Source organism: Lissotriton vulgaris, chromosome 4_1, assembly GCF_964263255.1.
Source record: "Lissotriton vulgaris chromosome 4_1, aLisVul1.2, whole genome shotgun sequence".
In the NCBI taxonomy this organism is placed as follows: Eukaryota; Metazoa; Chordata; class Amphibia; order Caudata; family Salamandridae; genus Lissotriton; species Lissotriton vulgaris.
Window position 1 is genome coordinate 1,847,775,954 of NC_141691.1, and position 19,846 is coordinate 1,847,795,799.

General features: G+C 46.5%; 1 protein-coding gene across 1 annotated transcript in view; it reads left to right on the plus strand.

Annotated features, from left to right (window-relative positions):
• Window positions 1-2,363: 2,363 nt before the first annotated feature.
• The window catches only part of MAL2 (mal, T cell differentiation protein 2), an 87,371-nt gene continuing 69,888 nt past the window's right edge, over window positions 2,364-19,846 (plus strand). The window contains exon 1 of the mRNA XM_086966146.1: window positions 2,364-2,650. Coding sequence (XP_086822272.1) covers window positions 2,519-2,650 — 132 coding nt within the window. The 5' untranslated portion in view covers window positions 2,364-2,518. The remainder of the gene's footprint in view (window positions 2,651-19,846) is intronic.

Consider the following 19,846-nt stretch of genomic DNA (forward strand, 5'->3'; position numbering starts at 1 on the left):
GATGTATGGATGAGTAAGTGAATGGATGGCTGGATGGGTGAAAGGGTAAATGGCTGGATGGGTGAGTGAATAGATGGATGGGTGGAAGAGTGGATGGATGAGTGTACGGATGGATGGGGTGAAAGGGTGGGTAGATGAATAATGGATGGATGAGTGAAAGGGTGGATGAAGGGATGGATGAGTGAAATGATGGATGGAATGATATATGGTGGATAGGTTTTCAAATGGTTGAATAATTTTGGATATAGATGGGCACACAGATGGAAGGACAGAATGAATGGTGAAAGACTGAATGATAGATGAAAGAATGATTACACCTTGTATCACCCATTATCTCAAGTAACATTTCCCATACAATGACTTTCATGTTAATATGAGTCATTGTCTCTATATAATGTGTGTGTGATGAAACGTACTCCGACACCCTGCCCTACATACTTGGGATGAGTAACACTATAAAAGAAATTAAATACAAGAGAGACGGTCTAAGTGAAGATGAGGGGCACCATTGAAGGCTGGTAGCAAGGCCGGACTGGGCATTGGGTGTTTCCCTGGGAGACTGGAAAGGGGGGAAGAGGAGGGTTTGTTTCTGGGGGCTGGCACTGCAAACCTCCTTGTATATCCAGTAGTTTTCAATCAGCAATAAAAGAGGCCTCACTTATATTCAGGTGTGGTTCACCATTGTCTGGTGACTAATGTACTTGCTGGAGCGACGTGACGTGACGTGCACAGTTGTCCTAATGTAAACTTATTTTGACTTTTACTTAGGTGGTTTTCTATTTACTTACTTATACACTATTGCGCGACCACCTCTGACGTGTCTGTAAAACTTAACTTTTGTCCCAAAGGTTTGTCCTGAATTTTGACCCTTTGTCCTGAATTTTTGTCCTAAATTTTGTCCCTTTGTCCTGAATTTTTACAATCACCATCCTGAATTTGCACCTATGCCAGTTGGTCACCCTAACGGTGGGATGAATTAACTCCCCCTCCAATCCATCTGAAGGTTTTATAATATGTATTAAAAACTATATTTAATAACTTTGTTGACGTGCAACAATGTTACATAATGTAGATCTGCCTTGCGTCTTTTACAGATGTGGACTAGAGAGGATCTTTGTTTTGCTGTAGCATCCTAAACGTCGAGAATCGATCCTCTTTAAATGCATAAATGTGTTGTGGTTTTATTGCATGAATTTGATACGTACTTTTATGATTATATTTTATAATCGAATAAAGATTTTTTATTTATCTTACATATTAATGGTGTCCTCCGTTTTACGTGCTTTGGAAACACCCAAAGGCAACGTCGTCGTGTGCCTCTCGCTCCCAGCCAGCTGCGCTGTTAATGAATAGCTACAGCTGCACTTGCATCTAGGGAACGGCAGCCCTGAGTGCCCTTTCACTGGTTCAGCCTGTCCGGCGGGTTCAACCAGTTAATCAGGTTCAGCACGCATTGACGTCAACATTTTTAGAACAGGAATGTGTGAGATCTCGGGGAAAAAATCGGGAGAATGTATTTTTCCCATCCACTTGAATTGAAGAGGAGGACATTTCAGACAGGAGACAGATAAAATAAAACCACTTGTGGCTTCCAAAATCGGGATTCACCCGCTGGAATCGTCTATATTGGCATGTATGTGCACGGCACACCTTATCTAAGCAAACTAGTGCAGTAAGCAGCAGTGTCGGTGTTTGAACTACAGCACGCACGTATAGCGGGAACAATCACACACCGAACGCTATCCAGCAATAAAAAAAACTATTTATAACGAAAACAGCGCAGGCACCACCGGAATAAAAGCTTTCTAAGCAGCAAGCGTACACAACGCTCCCGCCTCACAATGGGTGCAGCGGATCGGTTGGTAACGGTTGACAACTGGAAGCTCACCCAACCCTTCTACTGGGAACAACAATACTGTTCTCAATTAAAAGGTGCGCCCAGTACACACTACGCAACTCTGCTCTCAAAACCATACCGCCCTCCTCACCTGGGCAAGACTTGCGCCGAGGTTGCAGACGCCCAAACCGTACAAGCGTGCCCCAAAAATAGGCGAATAAGGCGGCCATATTAGAATGATCAAAATGCCAATATTTAGGCATACCTATGATCTAAATGCCATCTTTTCACAAGAGTAACCCTTATACCGTGGAGGTTTTAGTTTAGGGCACATATATTACCCAAAGTTGCAATAGTACCGTCAGTAAATATATTCTTAAATATATTAAATGCGCTTTTGTGAATAACATTAAGTGTTTTCGCTTCATATGAATACAGTTATTATTTTTTTTCAAAACGGAGTTTAATTTAACATCTAGTTTACGACATTATATGGATATATACCGTTTCAAGATGGTCGTTCTGCTGTCAAGCTCAGGTACTTGTCCTTTCTCCCTGTCAATGCAGTGATTGAGCCACTTTCTCTGGTCCCGCCCCCGCTCACCTGTAGCTGTTGCTGCTGCAATCCGAGCCAGGTACCAGGTACCTCCAGGACGCACCCGATCTGCAGAAACAGTGAGCATGGCTGAATTGGGAGCACCCCCGACTCCCATTCCTGCGGCTGCCCTCAATTATGGCACAGTCCCAGTGACCCTACCCTACGGACCAGAGGTGCTGAGAACGTACTCGGGAGCTTTTATCTGCCTTGAGCTGGTGAGTCTGTCGTAGTCTTGGAACAGGTTCCTTGGGGAGTGGCAGAAGGCGCCAGAGTCGGGGCACATCTTTAACTGTCTCACTCTCTGGTTCATTCTGTTCTTGGTATTGCCGTTAAACACGTTCAAATATCCAGGAGCTGACAGCATTATGATAAGTCAATTGTTAGCCAATATGGAAACATGCAAGTGCTGCTAGCCAAAACCACAACCCTCTTACGTTTTTTTTAATGTTAAATTATTTTTGATTTATTTCAATGCTCGATCCTCCTTTTAAAAATTATGATGTGGGGATTTTACATTGAAATGGCGGTAACAGCATTGCCTATTGGCATTAAACTGTGGGAGCGAATTGGATTATCATCGCTGCTGTTTGTAGGGGCATGTAGCTTCGTGCAGGGGGTGTTTGGGGTGCTACATCCACCCTTACCCTCCGGAATAAATGTATTTTCAGATGAGTAGTTGGGTATAGGAACTTTCAGTCTGGTATGGTGAGGTGTCTGTGGGATTTCACCTAGGACTTTTTGCATACATACACAGATAAAAACGCACATGCACTCCTCTCATCTCTGGTTTGAAAGCCCTAAAAATGTTTATTTTACAAAATATTGTGTTTCTCTAATTTATTAGTCCTATTAATCCGCAGTCCTCTCACTTCCCACTGCCTCTTAAGTCTCACCCATGCACCCTGCATGTCATATAATGTATTTTAACATTATTTGACAGCATGATCGGAAAATCTCATGCTCAAGCTACTCCCTTAAAACAGGCATTGTTCCGGACACCTTTAAATGCGCTGTAGTTGTCCCTATACTAAAGAAACCTAATGCCGATCCTTTGGTGTTGAGCAACTTTCACCCTATTTTCTTGCTCCCCTACCTTAGCAAGATACTGGAGGCTCACGTTACGAACTGCCTCAGCTCATTTATTGATACAAAAGGGGATGATGGACGGAGCGTTTGAGCAAATGAAATACTCACCCCCAGTCAACTGATCTGGGTTTAATCCATCACCATTCTTTAGCTCACTCAGCCACCCCAGTTCAGACATGGCCTTCTGCAAATCAGTCTAACCCTGTGCCTCATGGGAACAGTCCAGCCCGAACTGCCAAGCCATGTCTTCCCTGGACCGGAAACAAGCATCCTGGGACCGGTTTCGGATTCATAATCCTCATCAGCCAGGCTATCTTGAATCCAGTGGCCAAGTGAGCAAGGGACTCACGTCTGAGCATACCCTGCCAACTGAGCATTCCCAGTTTCTTGACTCTCGGCAGGTGGGCTTTAGGCCTGCTCACACCACGGAATCTGTCATCCTAGCTGTTATGGGTGAACTTAGGAGAGGAGCTGACAAAAACATCACCCAGGCCCTGGTGCTTTTGGATTTATTGGCGGCTTTCGACATGGTCTATCATGAACTCTTGTTCGACCGTGTCGGCAACGCTGGCATCCGGGGCCTGGCCCTTAAGTGGATTATCTCCTTTCTACATGGGTGCTCCCAGGCAGTCCGTTTGGCCAACTTCGTGGCAGGGAATACGAAGCTGACCTGCGGGGTCCCTCAGGGCTCTGCCTTATCGCCCCTTTTATTTAACTTGTATATGCAACCCTTGATTGTGTCCCTACGCAACAGCCCCTCCACAACCTTTAACTACGTAGATGACCTCCAGCTGATATTCAACATAGATTCCTCCAACACATCCATTAGTAATTTTCAATCCAGTATGACTTCCATTAGTGAATGGATGTACTCCTTAAAGCTTAACCCCGTTAAAACTGAGCTTGTTCTAACAGGGGGGTCCACCAACCCCTGGAACCCCAGTTTCTGGCCTCCATCTTTGGGCACCCCTACTCGACCAGTCAACTCTGTAAAAAGTCTTGGAGTTTCATCTGTAGCGACATGTCCTTGAAGCCTCAAATCAATGCGGTAGTTTCCCCCTGCTTTTTCCATCTTCGCAGAATCCGGAAATTTTGTAGGTTCCTGATCACAGAAGCCCTTACCCTTGTCATCTTGGCCCTGGTCACCTCTCGCATGGATTATGCGAATGCTCTTTATGTTGGCATTCCAGCATACCAACTTCATCGCCTACAGCTCATTCAAAATCAGGCAGCTAGGCTCATTTTTCGCCAACCTTAGCATCAACATGTTAGACCCTTGATGAAGAGCCTTCATTGGCTTCTGGTAGCCAAACGTGGCAGCCCTGAGCCCCACCAGTGACCTTAAAACCGGCCAGCCCCAACCCGGGCGTCCCAGATCCTGCTGTGTGTTCCTGGACTTTTAGAGTGAACCTGTGAGGAGGGATGCCATTATTATAGGTTTGGCCCATGGAGAAACCTACAGAGATCAATCTGCACATTTGAGTGATCCTGGGAAATTCAGACTAAGGAGTGCTGCTGTGTTACTTGAGGTATGGCTTGTGAAGGACCCTATAGAGATCAGTCAGCACATGTTATGTGCAGTGTTGGCAGTCATTGACTCTTTATGGAATTGGCAGTTGTCAAGTGGATTAACCTATAGTACGGCCATAAAAAAAGGAAACAGACTTGCACGACCAGTGGACCGTTATTACAGCCCGTGGAGAAATAAAGCTTACTCTTCAAATTGATCGCGAGGATGCACACTGCAGTGGTGGTGACGTGATGAAGACGACGTGGGTAGCTCCAGTGACATCTTGATGTTTGCGTTCGGCAAAGCGCGCTGCGCGTTATGTTATTAAACCATGCTTCAGCTGTGAAACCACACAGAACCCTTTACTCTTGCGTCACGCCATCTTGGATCTCTGTTTCCTGCTGTTCTGCAATCTGAGGTCGTCATGGGTCTGCATCGCACACAGCTTTCGGTGGCGCAGACCTTACTTTTTTTAGAGTTAGTTGGAGTGATTCACTAACCTGCAGTGGCGCAGATTTGTGTACAGTACGGTCGATCTCCGGTAGGGCATCTCTTTAACACGCTTCTCGAAATAGGCTGGACATGTCATTTGAACGCAGTGCTGCATCCCTGGAGTTATTCAGTGTTGTCTGTCTAGGAGACTTGCTTGAGTTGCATGCATTTTGACATTTAGACTTTCTCTCTCTACGTGCTCAGTCATCATGGTAATCCTTGATAACGTCTAAATTGATACTCTTACTTTTGACTTTTCTCTACGTTGCAGTACTGTTTGTCCCCAGCAATGGATTTTACAATTTTCTGGTAGTAGCATTAGAAATGCATGCCGAGGTACCTTAGGATTAAGAGAGACATCGGGTGAGGAGTCACTCACCGAGGTGAAGGATCAGTCTGCTGTTTCACAGTGAATGTTTCATTGCTAGTTTAGTACTGCCATGTTATTCATGAAGTTATATATATGTTTTCTCTAACCCCAGTTAATGTAAATGATTTGCATATTGTAATTTGAATATAGTATGAGTGTAAGGCACAAAGGAAAAAAAGAAAATCATTGACCTGGGGCTTCATTGTGCCATTGTTTTTGGGCGTAAGTTTGTCTCTTGTGTTCAACTAGCATGGGGCTTTATGCTATCCTTTCTTGTTTATGGTTCTGCAGAGTGAGTGTTAAGCTTCTCTGGTCTCCCATAATTTTTGTTTGTTTGTAGATGAGGGTTGATTTGGCTAAATCACTCTGTTGATGCAGTGTGTGAGATGACTTTTGGGGTTAGGTCACGCAGGATTGCCACCATGGTGTTGTTGTGGGGTAAGTGGATCCCTCACTATTGGTGGTGTGTGTGAGAGTAGGCTTTTAGGTGCGGAGCCTCTCTGGTTTCCCACGATTTTTGTGGGTGAGGGTTGATTTGGTTAAATCACCCTCTGGGTGTAGTGTGTGAGTTGACTATTGCTGTTGGGTCACCCAGGATTACCACTCTGGCGTGGTTGTAGATTCCTCACTGTTGGTAGTGTGTGTGTGTGAGAGGGCTTTTAGGTGCTAAACCTCTCTGGTATCCCACGATTTTTGTGGGTGTGGGTTCATTTAGGCAGATCACCTTTTTAGGTCGAAGGCCTAAAAGGCTGCGCTTGCGCAGTCTTAGGCCGGAGATTTAATGAGTTTGAGTAGCGGCGAAGGTCCCGCCTCCGTGCCCCCTCTCTCCTTCATTGGCTGGCTTCCTAAACGGAGGCCAGCCATTGGAGGAGAGATGCGTCACTCCAAAGAAGCCCCGTCTTTTTCGGATTTGGGGGCGTCATTTTTGCTGTTCTTTAGACAGTGACGTCGCCCGTCACTCAGAACAGCAAAATACGCCCCCAATTCCGAAAAAAAATCTGAAGCTTGTGGCCGCCATTTTAAGTCTTCTTGTGATGAGGTAGGCTGCTGTCCTCGTTTCCCGCTGTCTTTTTCCCGCCCCCCCTCCCGCTGTCCGTCTCTGTTTCCGCCCTCCTCCCGCTGAATCGGTCGGCCGTTGTTTTCTTTCCCTGCCTGGTCTTTTTCCCGCCCCCCTCCCACTGTCCGTGTTTGTTCCCGCCCTCCTCCCGCTGATTAGGTCGGCCGCTGTGCTGTTGTATTCTTTTTCCCGCCCCCCTCCCGCTAAATAAATCATTCAGTGGTAGCCGTCTTTTTTGCCGCCCCCTCCCGCTGTCTGGTTCCCGCCGTCTTTTTTCCCGCCCCCTCCCGCTGGTCCTGTCCCGCCCGCACAGGATCTCATCGCAACTGGTATCTTGAACGCCCACCATAATTGCAGGACGCTGAGGTGTGCGTGCTCAGGACTCGGGAGACGGAGGGAACAGACCGGAGCACTCCTGAGGAACGAGGACGAGCCAAATGAGGAACAAGGACGTGAAGCAGATGAGCTCATCGAGGAGCGAGGACGAGAAGCAGACGAGGCACCCCCCCCCCTGTTTGTGTCGTTGTTTCTTGCCTCTGACTCCCTGTTTGGCAACCCCTTCCCTCCGCCCGCACGTCTGGTTTCCCTTCCTCCCGTCCCTGTTTGGCAACCCCTTCCCTCCGCCCGCACGACTGGTTTCCCTTCCTCCCGTGTGCCGTTTTTCGTGCTTGTGTCCCGTTTTTTTTGCCTGTTTACTTAATGACGCTGTTCGAGGTTGCGGGCTTTCACTATTACACGAGCATCCTTGGCACCAACAACAGGCTAAGGGCTTTGCCTTCAGAGCGAGCGAGCGAGTCTGCAGTAACTCCGAATCCGAAAAATGTCATAGCTGCCGGACGCCATTTTGCTGCTCGAGCAGCGTCAACCGAGGACATCAGGTAAGCCTCTGCTCCCCTGTTTGTGCCTTTCTTTGTGCCCCCCCCCCGCCCCCTGTTTGTGTCGTTGTTTCTTGCCTCTGATTCCCTGTTTGGCAACCCCTTCCCACCGCCCGCACGTCTGGTTTCCCTTCCTCCCGTGTGCCGTTTTTCGTGCGTGCTTTCTTCGTGCCCCCCCCCCCTGTTTGTGTCGTTGTTTCTTGCCTCTGACTCCCTGTTTGGCAACCCCTTCCCTCCGCCCGCACGTCTGGTTTCCCTTCCTCCCGTGTGCCGTTTTTCGTGCTTGTGTCCCCTGTTTTTTTTTGCTTGTTTACTTAATGACGCTGTTCGAGGTTGCGGGCTTTCACTATTACAAGAGCATCCTTGGCACCAACAACACAGTAATCGAGGAACAATGCACCCGGATCGGTCAACCCCAACACTTGCAGCCTGGAACTATCCTCCTTCCGGTGGCCCGGGCATCCACGCCTCTCCACAGAGAGTGTAAGCTTCAGCTCTCTAACACTCTTGTACTCTAAGCTGTCTGAGGCTCCTGCCCTCAAAGCGCTAGAGGAACGTAGCGCTAACAGCTCTCTGAGGGCCCTAGCACTCACAACTCGTTGAGGACCCTCACACTCACAGCTCTCTTGGGGCCTAGGCACTCATAGCTCTCTGAGGGCCCTGGCACTGGCTGTTCTCTGAGGGTCGCGACATTAAGAGTTCTCTGAGAGCCCTGGCACGCACAGCTCTCTTGGGGCCCTGGCACTGACAATCTTCTGTGGCCCCTGCCGCTCGCAGTGTCCCAGCGCCCTAGCAACCACTGCTCCGCTCTAGAAATCTGACACTCCCATTTCTCCGATGACCCTGGAACCCACAGTTACCCGATAGGACATTGGCTCTCGGAGCTCTCCCTAGCGCCCTGACACTTTCAACTCTCTGAAGCGCCTCTACCCACAGCTCTCGAAAGACCCTAAAACAGACACAGCTCCCCTTAGGGCTCGAACACCCCACTCTCCCGGGACCACCCACAGCTTCCCGAGGTTCCCAGGCACTTGCATACCTCCGCGGACCTGGCACAGATGCCAGACGCACTCGTGTAGCTCCGCGGACCTGGCACAGATGCCAGAGAAGCCTCAGTTCACAGTCCCCGGGACGGTGCGCACTTTACTGGCCGGCCGAGCTCCCCCGGGGCCCGCACGCCCCTGCCCCTGGGTCACTGAGTCCTTCGGAGCACTCCGCAGTCAGCTCTCCACGGATCCTCGCCTTCCTTCCACAGATCCGTGGGGCTGAGCGCAGCATCCCACTCAGAAAACACAGACGCGCTATCTAAAGTGGCACATGAATTTAGCATGATTAGTATTAAAATACGAACTTGCAAAATTAAGTTAATGGATTCCTGGTCTGCTTAAATGCAGTGATTTTCCCATAGCGTATTTCCACACATTACTTTCCTTATTATGGATGTTTGCATAATTTAACTAGCCATCTGGGAAATTTACAGGCCTGCGTTAACCTAATGTTCGTTTTTTCCCTGAAAATATCAATATTGTGAGTTATATGAACCGGGCGCGAACAGTTAACTTTATCAGTATAAACAGATTTACTTTTCTGCTGTGAAAAGAGAAATGGGAATTAAAATGCTCCGTGAGGTTTTCCCCCATTAGAAGGGCCGCGCTAGAATGTTCCATACATCATTTGTTGGCCTCGCAGCACCGTGGATATAAGAGCAACTCTGGGAGGCCTGCAGTTCTTGGGTGCCGTGGCCCCCAACCTCTGCTGGCATGCTGCCCCCTCAGACTTGCTGAACTTTGGGGGAGCACGCTGAGGGGGCCCAGAGGCGATGCAGGTGACACCCAGGTGAGCAGATGTGGAAGTTGACTGCCGGTGGTGGGGGCTGCAGTGTGCTGGGGGTGTGCTGGAACTCGAGGGCTGTGGTGTGGTTCCTGCCAGAAAAGCCTCGCCCCCCAGCAGTGGCACTCTCCCGGCAAATCTTATGGCAAGGGGGGGGCATGCGTGAGTGACCCCGTCTGAGCACAAAGAAGAGATGCTTGCCCGCAACAACGGGATGAAAAAAAACTGAACACCGAGGACATACACTGTTCTTCCAATCCCCTATTAACCCCCTCCTCCCCACCCCATTTTCTTGACTCCCCCTATCTGGGTCGCTGCGGTGTATCTCTTTCACTACCACCCTATCTTATCTATTCTCTCCATTTCCTCTACTTCATTGATTGCCAGGAATCGTGTGATGTGCATGTGCTCCTGGATAGAGCCCTGGCCTGGTGCTGACTATATTATACTAAATATAAAAAACAAAACTTACCTCAGTTACCGCCGGTCAGTGTCCACGCCACCTCTGTTCCCCGACCTCTTGGCGCCTCACGGCACAAATGGAGACTGGCAGCCCTCGCAGCCAATCCTGGCGCTTGGGGCACAGGTTTCTCTTCGCCCACAGCACGCCCATTAGGAGCCCAAAGGGCTCCTAATGGACATGCGCAAAAAAGCGCAAACGTAAGTGCGCATGCGTGGGCACGGGTAAAAAATTCAGCCTCCGTCCCCACTCATGCGTACTTGTGTTGCTTGCCCTGGTGACATCATCATGTCAGTCAACATGACGCCACCCCGCCCACCCCCTTCAGACTCTGAAGGGGGTGGGCGATGTGATGTCATGCTGACTGACATGATTGGAATGTCAGTTCTCCTGCCATGGCGTCTTTCAACAGAAATGCAGAGGGAGCTGCGGGCGGGGGGCTACGCCCCGCGCCCCAATGGACGCACCGCGCCTGGCAGACAGGTAATGGTGTGGCAAACACTGGTACTGAGGGTATTGGCGGAGAATACACTGGTACTGAATGTACTGGCGGGGCAGACACTGGTACTGTGGATACTAGCTGGGCAGACACTGGTACCAGGAGCGGCCCGTTCAGGTAAGAGCGGTGGTGCCGGGTGGGAGAGGGGGATTCGACAGATGAAGGCGCACTATGTGTGGGTGGCTCTGTCTGTGTGAGGGTGGCTCTGTGTAGGTGGCTCGGTGTGTGTGGGTGGCTCTATGTGCATGACTGTGTGGGTGGCTCTTTGTGGGTTTGTGGCTCTGTGTGGGTGTAAATGCAATAGGTCATGCATATGCGAGCGATTAAGCTATTGGCATTGTAAATGACAATGCCATTTATTTATGATTTAAAAAAAAAAAAGAAAAGAAATGTCATAAGCAGTGCCAAAAGCTCTACCTTTAATGATGCCGAGACCATTGCATTGTAAATGCTTGTTGGCGTTGTTTTAGAGTTGACTGTATAGAAGTCACTCGTGGCTGCCACATTTTTGTGGTTGGTGGTTGACTTTGGGTATCACCAATTTGTGTGGCATTTTGTTAAGTGGTGTTTGCGTGTTTGTTCTTTTACTCCTTCCACGTGTGTGGTTGTAGGATGAACTCTACTGCACCATTGAGGTTTGGTTTCCTGTGTGTTCACGTTCATTTCAGCCTGACCAGCTGGTATGTTTGTGGCAAAAGAGGTTTGGTTGATTACGCTTGGTGTAGTAGAATGCAGGTTTTTTAGTTGTTTTGTGTGTGAAAAGGGAGAAGATGTGGTAATTGCGTTTTATTTTGCTCTGTTCTTTATTTATATTGAAGTGAGTACATGGGTAGGCATTGTGGTGTTACATCATTTCCTATCCTGTGTTCACATTCAAGTATATTGGTATATTCTTCTGTGATTTGCTTGCATTTTGATGTTAACCTTGCATGCACATTGTACTATGCTTCGTTTGGTTTGATTTTAACTTGTATGCCCTATTGTCATCTTCAGGTCTTTGCAATGTGTCCTCATGTTATTACCATGCATGTGTATTTTACCAATGTTACTTTTACTTGGACTATTGCATAGTGTCTTGTTCGCCGTAAGGAAAGGATATGTGTTGTACTTGCTGCTCAGCCAGTGTGAATGTGGTGTAGAATGTTGGAGCGTCACAATGGTGTGGAAGGTTGGCAGTTGGTGCATGGGCTGAGCAGCAGGAAGGCTGCACCTGGTGGGGCTCTTCATGACATCTTATCTTAATAAATCTACTTATTTAATATGGATTCCACTAGTACTTTCTTTCTGAAGGAGGCAGTACTAACATAGGTAAGCGAGTACCTACGTGCGAAACCCAATGATAGCGCCGCCCAATAATATACCAGTGGTTCAGAGTTTCGGGTCAAAACTCGATAAATCCAGACCTCACAGAATCTACAGGGCTCACTGTGATTATGCATGTACATAGCATAGCCAGATCAATTAGCAACAGGTATTTCCCATGAATAACCTAACATAGTACTGTGGAGTGGTGTGGCTCACTGGTTAGAGGCAGCAGACCCGGGAGCAGAGGACTGCCTGGGACCAGGGTTCAATTCCCGACGCGGCAGGGTCGTGGACCAGGGTCAGCGGTCTCGATAATTTTCACCTCAGTGCCTACTCTAACCAGGGATCACACTCGGCAACTCTGGGCATTAGCTTGCCTCATCTCCACAGCGGCCCCCCACATACGCCGGGGATGCCTGGTTTCACCTTGGAGATACCCAGTAGGGACCATCTCACAGGGAAATCCAGGACGGGTTCCCCAGCGGTCTATTCGCGCCAGGATACTCCGGTAGTAATTGAGCGCGGTATAAAACAGCATATAACATAGCGTAACGTGTATTTTTTAAAGTGTGCGTTCACCCATAGGCAACTTGGCGCTGAATAACAGATGTTTATTGTTACCCAACTCAATGGTACTCATTTTATCGACCTCTGATGAAAGAAAGTCTGAGTGTCCCTGCTGGGTATTTGAACCTGTGACCATGAGGTCGAACACAGGCCCCTGCAGTAGACTCATTAGTCCACTGGGCCACCATAGCCAGCATGAATAATGAAGGTTCACAGATTTATGCCCAGAGACAATCGAATAACACTTCCAGTACATTTAGAATATAGTGCTGTTAGTAATCATGATACTGTAGCCAACCCTTCATGCGCTTAAGTAGTTTACACAAGATTGTGATATCCTTAATGAAGCATACCATTGTGGCTGCCGTCACTTAAAGATGTGCTGCTTGGCACCGTACATTGCTGGAACAAATTTCGGTCCAGACACCTTACATGTCCTTTAAGACACTAGTACACTAATGTTTTAATTGACCAAAAATGCAAGTGATTATTTCTCATTCGTTTTAAGCTTGGTTGTGAGTTTTATCTGAATTTGGTATATCTGACTAATAGGAGTCTTTAAACTTTGTATTTGGTGTTCATTAATTTTGTCCTATACCACACTTTTTCAAATCCTAATAATCTGTAATGGAACACATAAGGAGGCTAATAGTTTAGACTCTATTAAATGTTGCACACACAATGTGTCACATGCTTTCTAGAGATTGTTATGAAAAAAAGGATGTCTTTCACACATCACAGCATCTGTTCAATGAAATCTATAGTAAGAGTTGCACAGGATTATATAGTACTCCACTTTGTAATATGACATTATTCACCTTCTGTTTTTTTAAATAGTCCACTCCACCACCTTCCAGAAGAAAAGCAAGGACGGCTGTAAGCAGAACATTAAGAAAGCACTGTGTGAGCGAATATAGCAGCCTTAGATTTACATTAAAACTCGTGTGAATTTGCAAAGTGCACTATCACCCTCAAGGGTATCCTGGCGATGAACAGTTGTGTGTGTGTGACTCGCCCTGCCTATGGTAGTTTGATTAATTGAAAAGTCAGGTCTTCAGCTTCCTGCGGAATTCAAGAAGAGAGAATACTGCTCTCATTAGGAGTATGTATGTATGTATGTATGTGTGTTCTTATATAGCGCTCGATTTTACTCTTGGGCATCTCGGCGCTTGCCTTGGGAGTGTAAGGTCATGTCACACTTTAGGAGCGATTTGAGAGAACGCACGTCACATTGAACTTGAAACTAACTTAAATTCCGGGTTATATAGAACACCACATCTTGGGCATTGTAGGGGGGGTGGAAGTATCAATTTAAGCTACGGGAAAATATGACTGGTCTACAGAAGCACTAGATGCTGGAGAAAACTGATTGCAAGTACTAAAACATGCTGGTAAACTTCCCTCCAAAGCAACAACTTGGCAATTAATACTCATCAATGTATATATCCATCCTGAAGAAAGAAAAATGTATTTACCTTGGTGAACCTGATATAGGTGCTGCAAAGGACCCATGAACACAGTAACCTGATCATCTCAGGCGACTTCAACAGTAATCTCGCCATGAGTGAACAGAAGGAAGAGGAAAAACGACCCGGGAAATCAAACATTAAACCGAGAGTTGGAAGCACTGGGCTTAATTATTTTAAAGGGAAATTCAATAGGAGACAGACCAGCTGCCATTACGTACCCGAGTGGAAATAGGCATGTGTATGCTCGAGATATGTGCATGCAAGAGTCCTGTGGCGCAGAGATGTCTGGGTGGTTGGTGGGAAGAGATGCATCTGATTAAGTAGTTGGGGCCAGAGTTGTGTAGTGCCTTGAATGTGTGTGCATGAGGAGAATGAATTGAGCATATTTGTGTTTTTGAATCCAGTGTAGTTTTCTGAGGTTTGATATGAGTTCTGTGTGGGAATTTGAGGATGAGTCTGGCTGCCGAGTTCTGGATGGTTTGTAGTGTTAAAGTGAGTTGCTTGGTCATCCTGGTGTAGAGTGTGTTCCAATATTCAAACTTGCTGGTGACTAGGGCATGAATGACAGTTTTTCTAGAGTTGCTTGGTAGCCAGTTGAAGATTTTCTTCAGCATCTTCAGGGTATGGAAGCAGTATGTGGTGATGATATTGACTTGTGTGTTCATGTCCAGTTTGCTGTTGATGATTCTGAGGTTTCTGGCACGAGTTCTGGGCGTGGGTATGGGTCAGAGGTCAGTCCCATGGTGAAGTGTTTTTGCAGAAGAGCATTACTTCTGACTTGTCGGTGTTGAGCTTGAGACAGTTGACTTTCATCCACTGAGCGACTCTAGTCATGCAGGTGGTAAATTTGTTTCTTGTGTTGGGGGTCGTGTCCAGGAGGAAGACTATGAGTTGCGTTTTTCATCTGCAGAGAGGTTGTTTGTGTGCATGGATTACTCTGGCCAGAGGGATCTTGTATGTGTTGAAGAGGGTGAGGCTGAGCAATGAATCTTGAGGCTCTCCGCATCGGAGTTTGCAGACTTCCAAGGAGTAAGGTTCAAGGCTGACCGCTTGTGTTCTGTCTGTTAAGAAGGAGCAGATCCATTGCAGAGTGGTTCCATTGATGCCAATCTCATGCAGGCGCCTGATCAGTATGGGGTTTGAAGACATGTCAAATGCTGCAGTGAGGTCCACTAGAATGAGTGCTGCAGTGTCTCCTCTGTCAAGGTACATATGGATGTTGTTGGTGGCAGCGATGAGGGCTTTTTCTGTACTGTTGTTGGGCCTGAATCAGGACTTTGTAGCATCGATTTGCTGGTGGTTGGTGAGGTGTTGGCTGGCTTCTTTCTCTAAGACCTTTGTGTGGTACTGTAGAAGGTAGATGGGTCTCTAGTTGGGAAGCGGATGGTTTCATGAGCAGTGGCATCTGTCAAGAATGTGACAGTCAAGTGGAGGCATTGAGGATGGGTGTGGTACTTCGCTGATTTGTAGGAATCCTTCGATGGAGTGGTGGGGGCAAGAGTCAGAAGGAGCCCAGTGTCAACTTTCAGATTCTTGGATATTTGAGAGCGTGTTCCAAATGGCCTGGATTGATTTTTGGATTGAGCAGCAAGCGGTAAAAATTTTAAGTAGTTGAGTTCATATCCTGCTGATATAATAAAATGCTGAGTTTAAATTTTTCTTTCTCTCTTAAACAGAAGTGTATTTTAAAAGTTCAGCGCCAATGCTTAATCATGTCAAAGAGACAATGCCGGTCAATTGCTGCACGTGCGTTCCAGTGCTTAACCAATTTGGCTCATATTTATAGATTGGAATTGGGATTGGTGGAATTCTATGTTAAATTGTATTTACAGAGGTGGAAATTCCACCAGTGTAGTGGAATTTCTCTAGTCACCAATGTAAAGTTGGGGTAGGTGGGTATTCCTGGTTGGCCAACTTGCAAAAGTAGTTTCGCCCCCAGAAACATCAACATTTTGAGGTGTTCTCATATCTATTTTAGGAACTGTACAACGTGTATTCCCACCACGGATAAAGAGCAAGTGCATTTCCTTGGTGAGAATTGGTGGAGCACTATCATGTTAATTGAAGTATAGGTGAATGTGTTTGTCCTCCAGAAAAAATGTTGCTGCTGGGAAAGAAATGTGCAGATGCACATTTGTATCTCATTTATATTTCTCTTCCTAATTGAATATTCGCACGCATACATTTTTATTCATTCGAGTTCTGAAACAAATATTAGATTAAGCTTTCCTAGGATGCATTGTGAATAAATGACAAGGTTGTTTAGTTAAGGTTAGTCCCATGCGTGCACATTTCCAACTTTGAAAGCCCTTCCATTATAAATCATGCTCTCTGCCTATACTCCGTAGGGCTAATTAGAACGTTTTAATATTCAAACAGCTTTTTCTTGGATTGTTACAGGTGCCAAACTGTCTTGAAATTTATCGAAATCCTGCTACGTTTTATCAGTCACGCGCTTTAAGTAAACCAAAGCTATGCACCTCTATTTCCTCAATAGCATGGTATTTCAGAATACTGTAAACTTACGTCTTTCATCTATTGTTAGTGATATATTTGCTTTTGCAACAGGTTTGATGTGCTAAGCAGAGTTTTAGCTCACGCAGTGATCCACTTGCCTTATATTTTATTTATATGTGGAGACTATAGTGCTTGAATTTTTTTCAAAACCTAAAATGCGTGGGTAAATGTAAAAAAAATCAATATAGTTGTGAAGGAAGCTGCATTTGCCCTGTTTAACTATTAACTATGTTTTGATGCTGGTGCTTTTAAGAGCATGTACCACCAGGAACTTCAATGGGCAATTTAGGAAACACAAAACAATCACCACCCATCCTTTATTTCTGTACAACAAATTCTTCCACTAATTTAGCTCCGGTCCCAAACTTAACCCGGCAGTTAAACAGTTCCTACAACACCTATAATTCCTCCATCACCTGTTCCTCTCCCCTCTTCTTTCTCCATTCTCACCCTCACAGCAGTCCACCTTGGTCCCCTTCCTCTCCTCTTTACTATGTTTGACCACTCTCGCCCACCAGGCCCTTGCCTCTGCCCCCTCTTCCACACCTCCACACACTTCACATTACTGTATTTCTTATCTCACATATACGCCTCTTTCATACCCAATTCTTGCACCTCTGCCATGTGCCTTATTTTTTCCCTTCTGCCCTTTCCACCTTAATGTTTTTCTTTACTACCCTCTAACTCCTCCCTTACATTTCCCTCTCCTTCCTTCATCGTATGAGCGATGAGATCTTCAATTTCTTACTCACTTACCATCCTTCCCTGCTGCTTCTCCTATTTTAACTAAGCACCCTACCCCCTTTTCGACCAATCCCCACCAGCCTACTCGCCGTATCCACCCCTTCAACTTCGACCTCCCCTCCAAGCTTGGTTTGTTGTCCGCTTTTAGTGTTTTTACTTTCTGGTTAATTGCAACCCTTTCCTTCTCTGCCACCCCTCTCCCTCCATCAGCTCCACATTTTGATGGGTCTCCACTCTTTGTATTGTTTTCACCTACTTCAGTTTGGGAAATGTCATTTTGAGACTCAGCTCTCTTTGATATTATTTCTCTGTGAAGCGCTCCAACACTCTTGGTTAGAGTGGCGGTGTAGAAAAATGTAAAATAAATAATCACAGATGTTTTGTAAAGGAATTACTTGAGGGTTGTGATGGCAAATAGTATGCAGTAAGACAATACTGTGTTTGAGCTTTCCATGTCAGGATTTTCCAGAACTACATAGAGGGCATCCTTGCTCTGCTTAAGGGGTCTCGTTGAAATGGAAAGTCTTAACTTGCAATGCATTACAGCCAGCATGGTGTTCAATTAGATTTTGACCTGAGATGGAAACTGTAATGGAAGATTGACTCCATGCATCTGCTAAAATGTGTTTCATTCTCTCAGCTGCCTCTAATTTCCTGGGCGATTTGCACGTGTATACGTATCCGGTTCACTTATCAAATATGATACCTTTCCATACAGGGTCAGTGGGATGAAATGCCAGTTCTCTCATAGAAACGCATCTTCAGAGGCTAAAGAATCATGCACTGAGCATCGAGAACCTTTACGATCGCCATTCTAAAATTTCCATCCAGAGTATCGAACTGATTATGTTCAGTATCGATTTTTTTGTTTTGTTCCAGTTGTGCCACAAACATTTCAAAATAATGAATTCGATGTATCCTGAGCCCTTATGCAAGCTATTTTGAACTATGTAAACATAGCATTGTTCATATTTATTGAAATGTTTGAAAAATTGTTCTGAACCAATCTATATACACGTGTTACAGTATTCTTTTCAAATTAGTCTGAAATTAGGTGATCGGGTTTAGGATGCGTTATGTGTATAAACTCGGTACAAAAACAGTGTAATATTTAGTACATTGAAAAATTGCAGTTTATTAAGCTAGCCAGTTCTGCAGGAGCTGCCCCTCCTCGTATCTCAGAGTCTGAGAGGTCACCTTCCTCCATTCCCTTCACCTTACTCCATTCCCTAGTCTTACAATACGCAAACGACACAGCTATACTGGATCACAGAAGGGTGAGCCTACAAAGAGTCCTAAATGCACTAAACCGTTTCAACAACACCAACAACTTGACAATCAAGGAAATGCCAAGGTGGTCATTTTTGGGACATACATTAGAAGAACACACAATGGCTAATGGGCAATCTACAAATCAACACAGTGGATGCACACAACTATCTAGGAGTTTGGCTTACTGTGTGGGCCAAGGAGAAGGCCTACCTGAAATAACTGAGCTCCAAGGCCAGCAAGGTCACACACCTATTAAAAGAATTAAGCCATCATCTGATCAGCCCGATAGCTGGTTCAATACTAACGGTCCTGAAAACTAAAATATTACCAGCTATTAGCCACGGCCACCTGGCCTTCCCCGGGCTACTGGATGCCGCCCTTAACTCTGCCCAAGTAAAGGCATATAAAGCTGTGCTCCATATTCCAAGGTCAACCAGGAACGCAAGGCTAAGACTGGAGCTAGGCTTAGCAAGGCCAGACCTAACATGCCAGGGGGAGATCATAAAATCCTATTTAAGAACACTGAGGGCCCGGTCCTCTCCCTGAAACATCACCTGAGAATAATATTTGAGGGGCCAGGCACAGCCTGGCACATTAGCCTAGGAAAAGCGCTCAAAACACTGAAGATCAAGGAAGACCGCATACCACGCTGGACATGCCTCTGAACGCTTGGAAAAGATCTATAAACAGCAAGTGCGCGAAACATCCTTTGATCTGGACATTAAAACTCTCCGCTCAAGCCCCCACCTGGATCCTCTGAATAACTCCTACAAAGCAGGCAGAGCACAACCTTACCTATGTGAGGCTCTCACTCCATTGGCCCGAAAACAAAATAGTCTACAGGAGGCTAACTACACCAGGAATTGCTGACTTCAACCCCGCATGGGCTCGCAAGGGGGAATCTACAAGCTGCAGACTTTGCCCCTACACAAGAGAATCCTGACTGCATCTCCTTAGCAGCTGCCCACACCTTAACGACTGTTGGCGACTCCTGTGTCCATCTGCATTATGAACGGGATAGAGGTCTGCAGTGAAGCGTCAGCTATGTATGTAAATGTATGTATATGTATAGGCATTTATATAGCGCGCTACTTACCCGGAGGGTCCCAAGGCGCTTCGACCGCTGCGAAACCCTTCCTGGCTTCCCTGAGAGATGGTCCCTTAATGGGTATCTCCAGGGTGAGACCAGGCATCCCCGGCGGTCTGGTGGGGCCGTTAGTGAAGATGAGGCAAGCTAATGCCCAGAGTTGCCGAGTGTGATCGCTGATCAGAGTGGGCACCGAGGCGAGAGAATTATCGAGTCCGCTGACCCTGGTCCAGAAACCTGCCTCGCCGGGAATCGAACCCTGGTCCCGGGC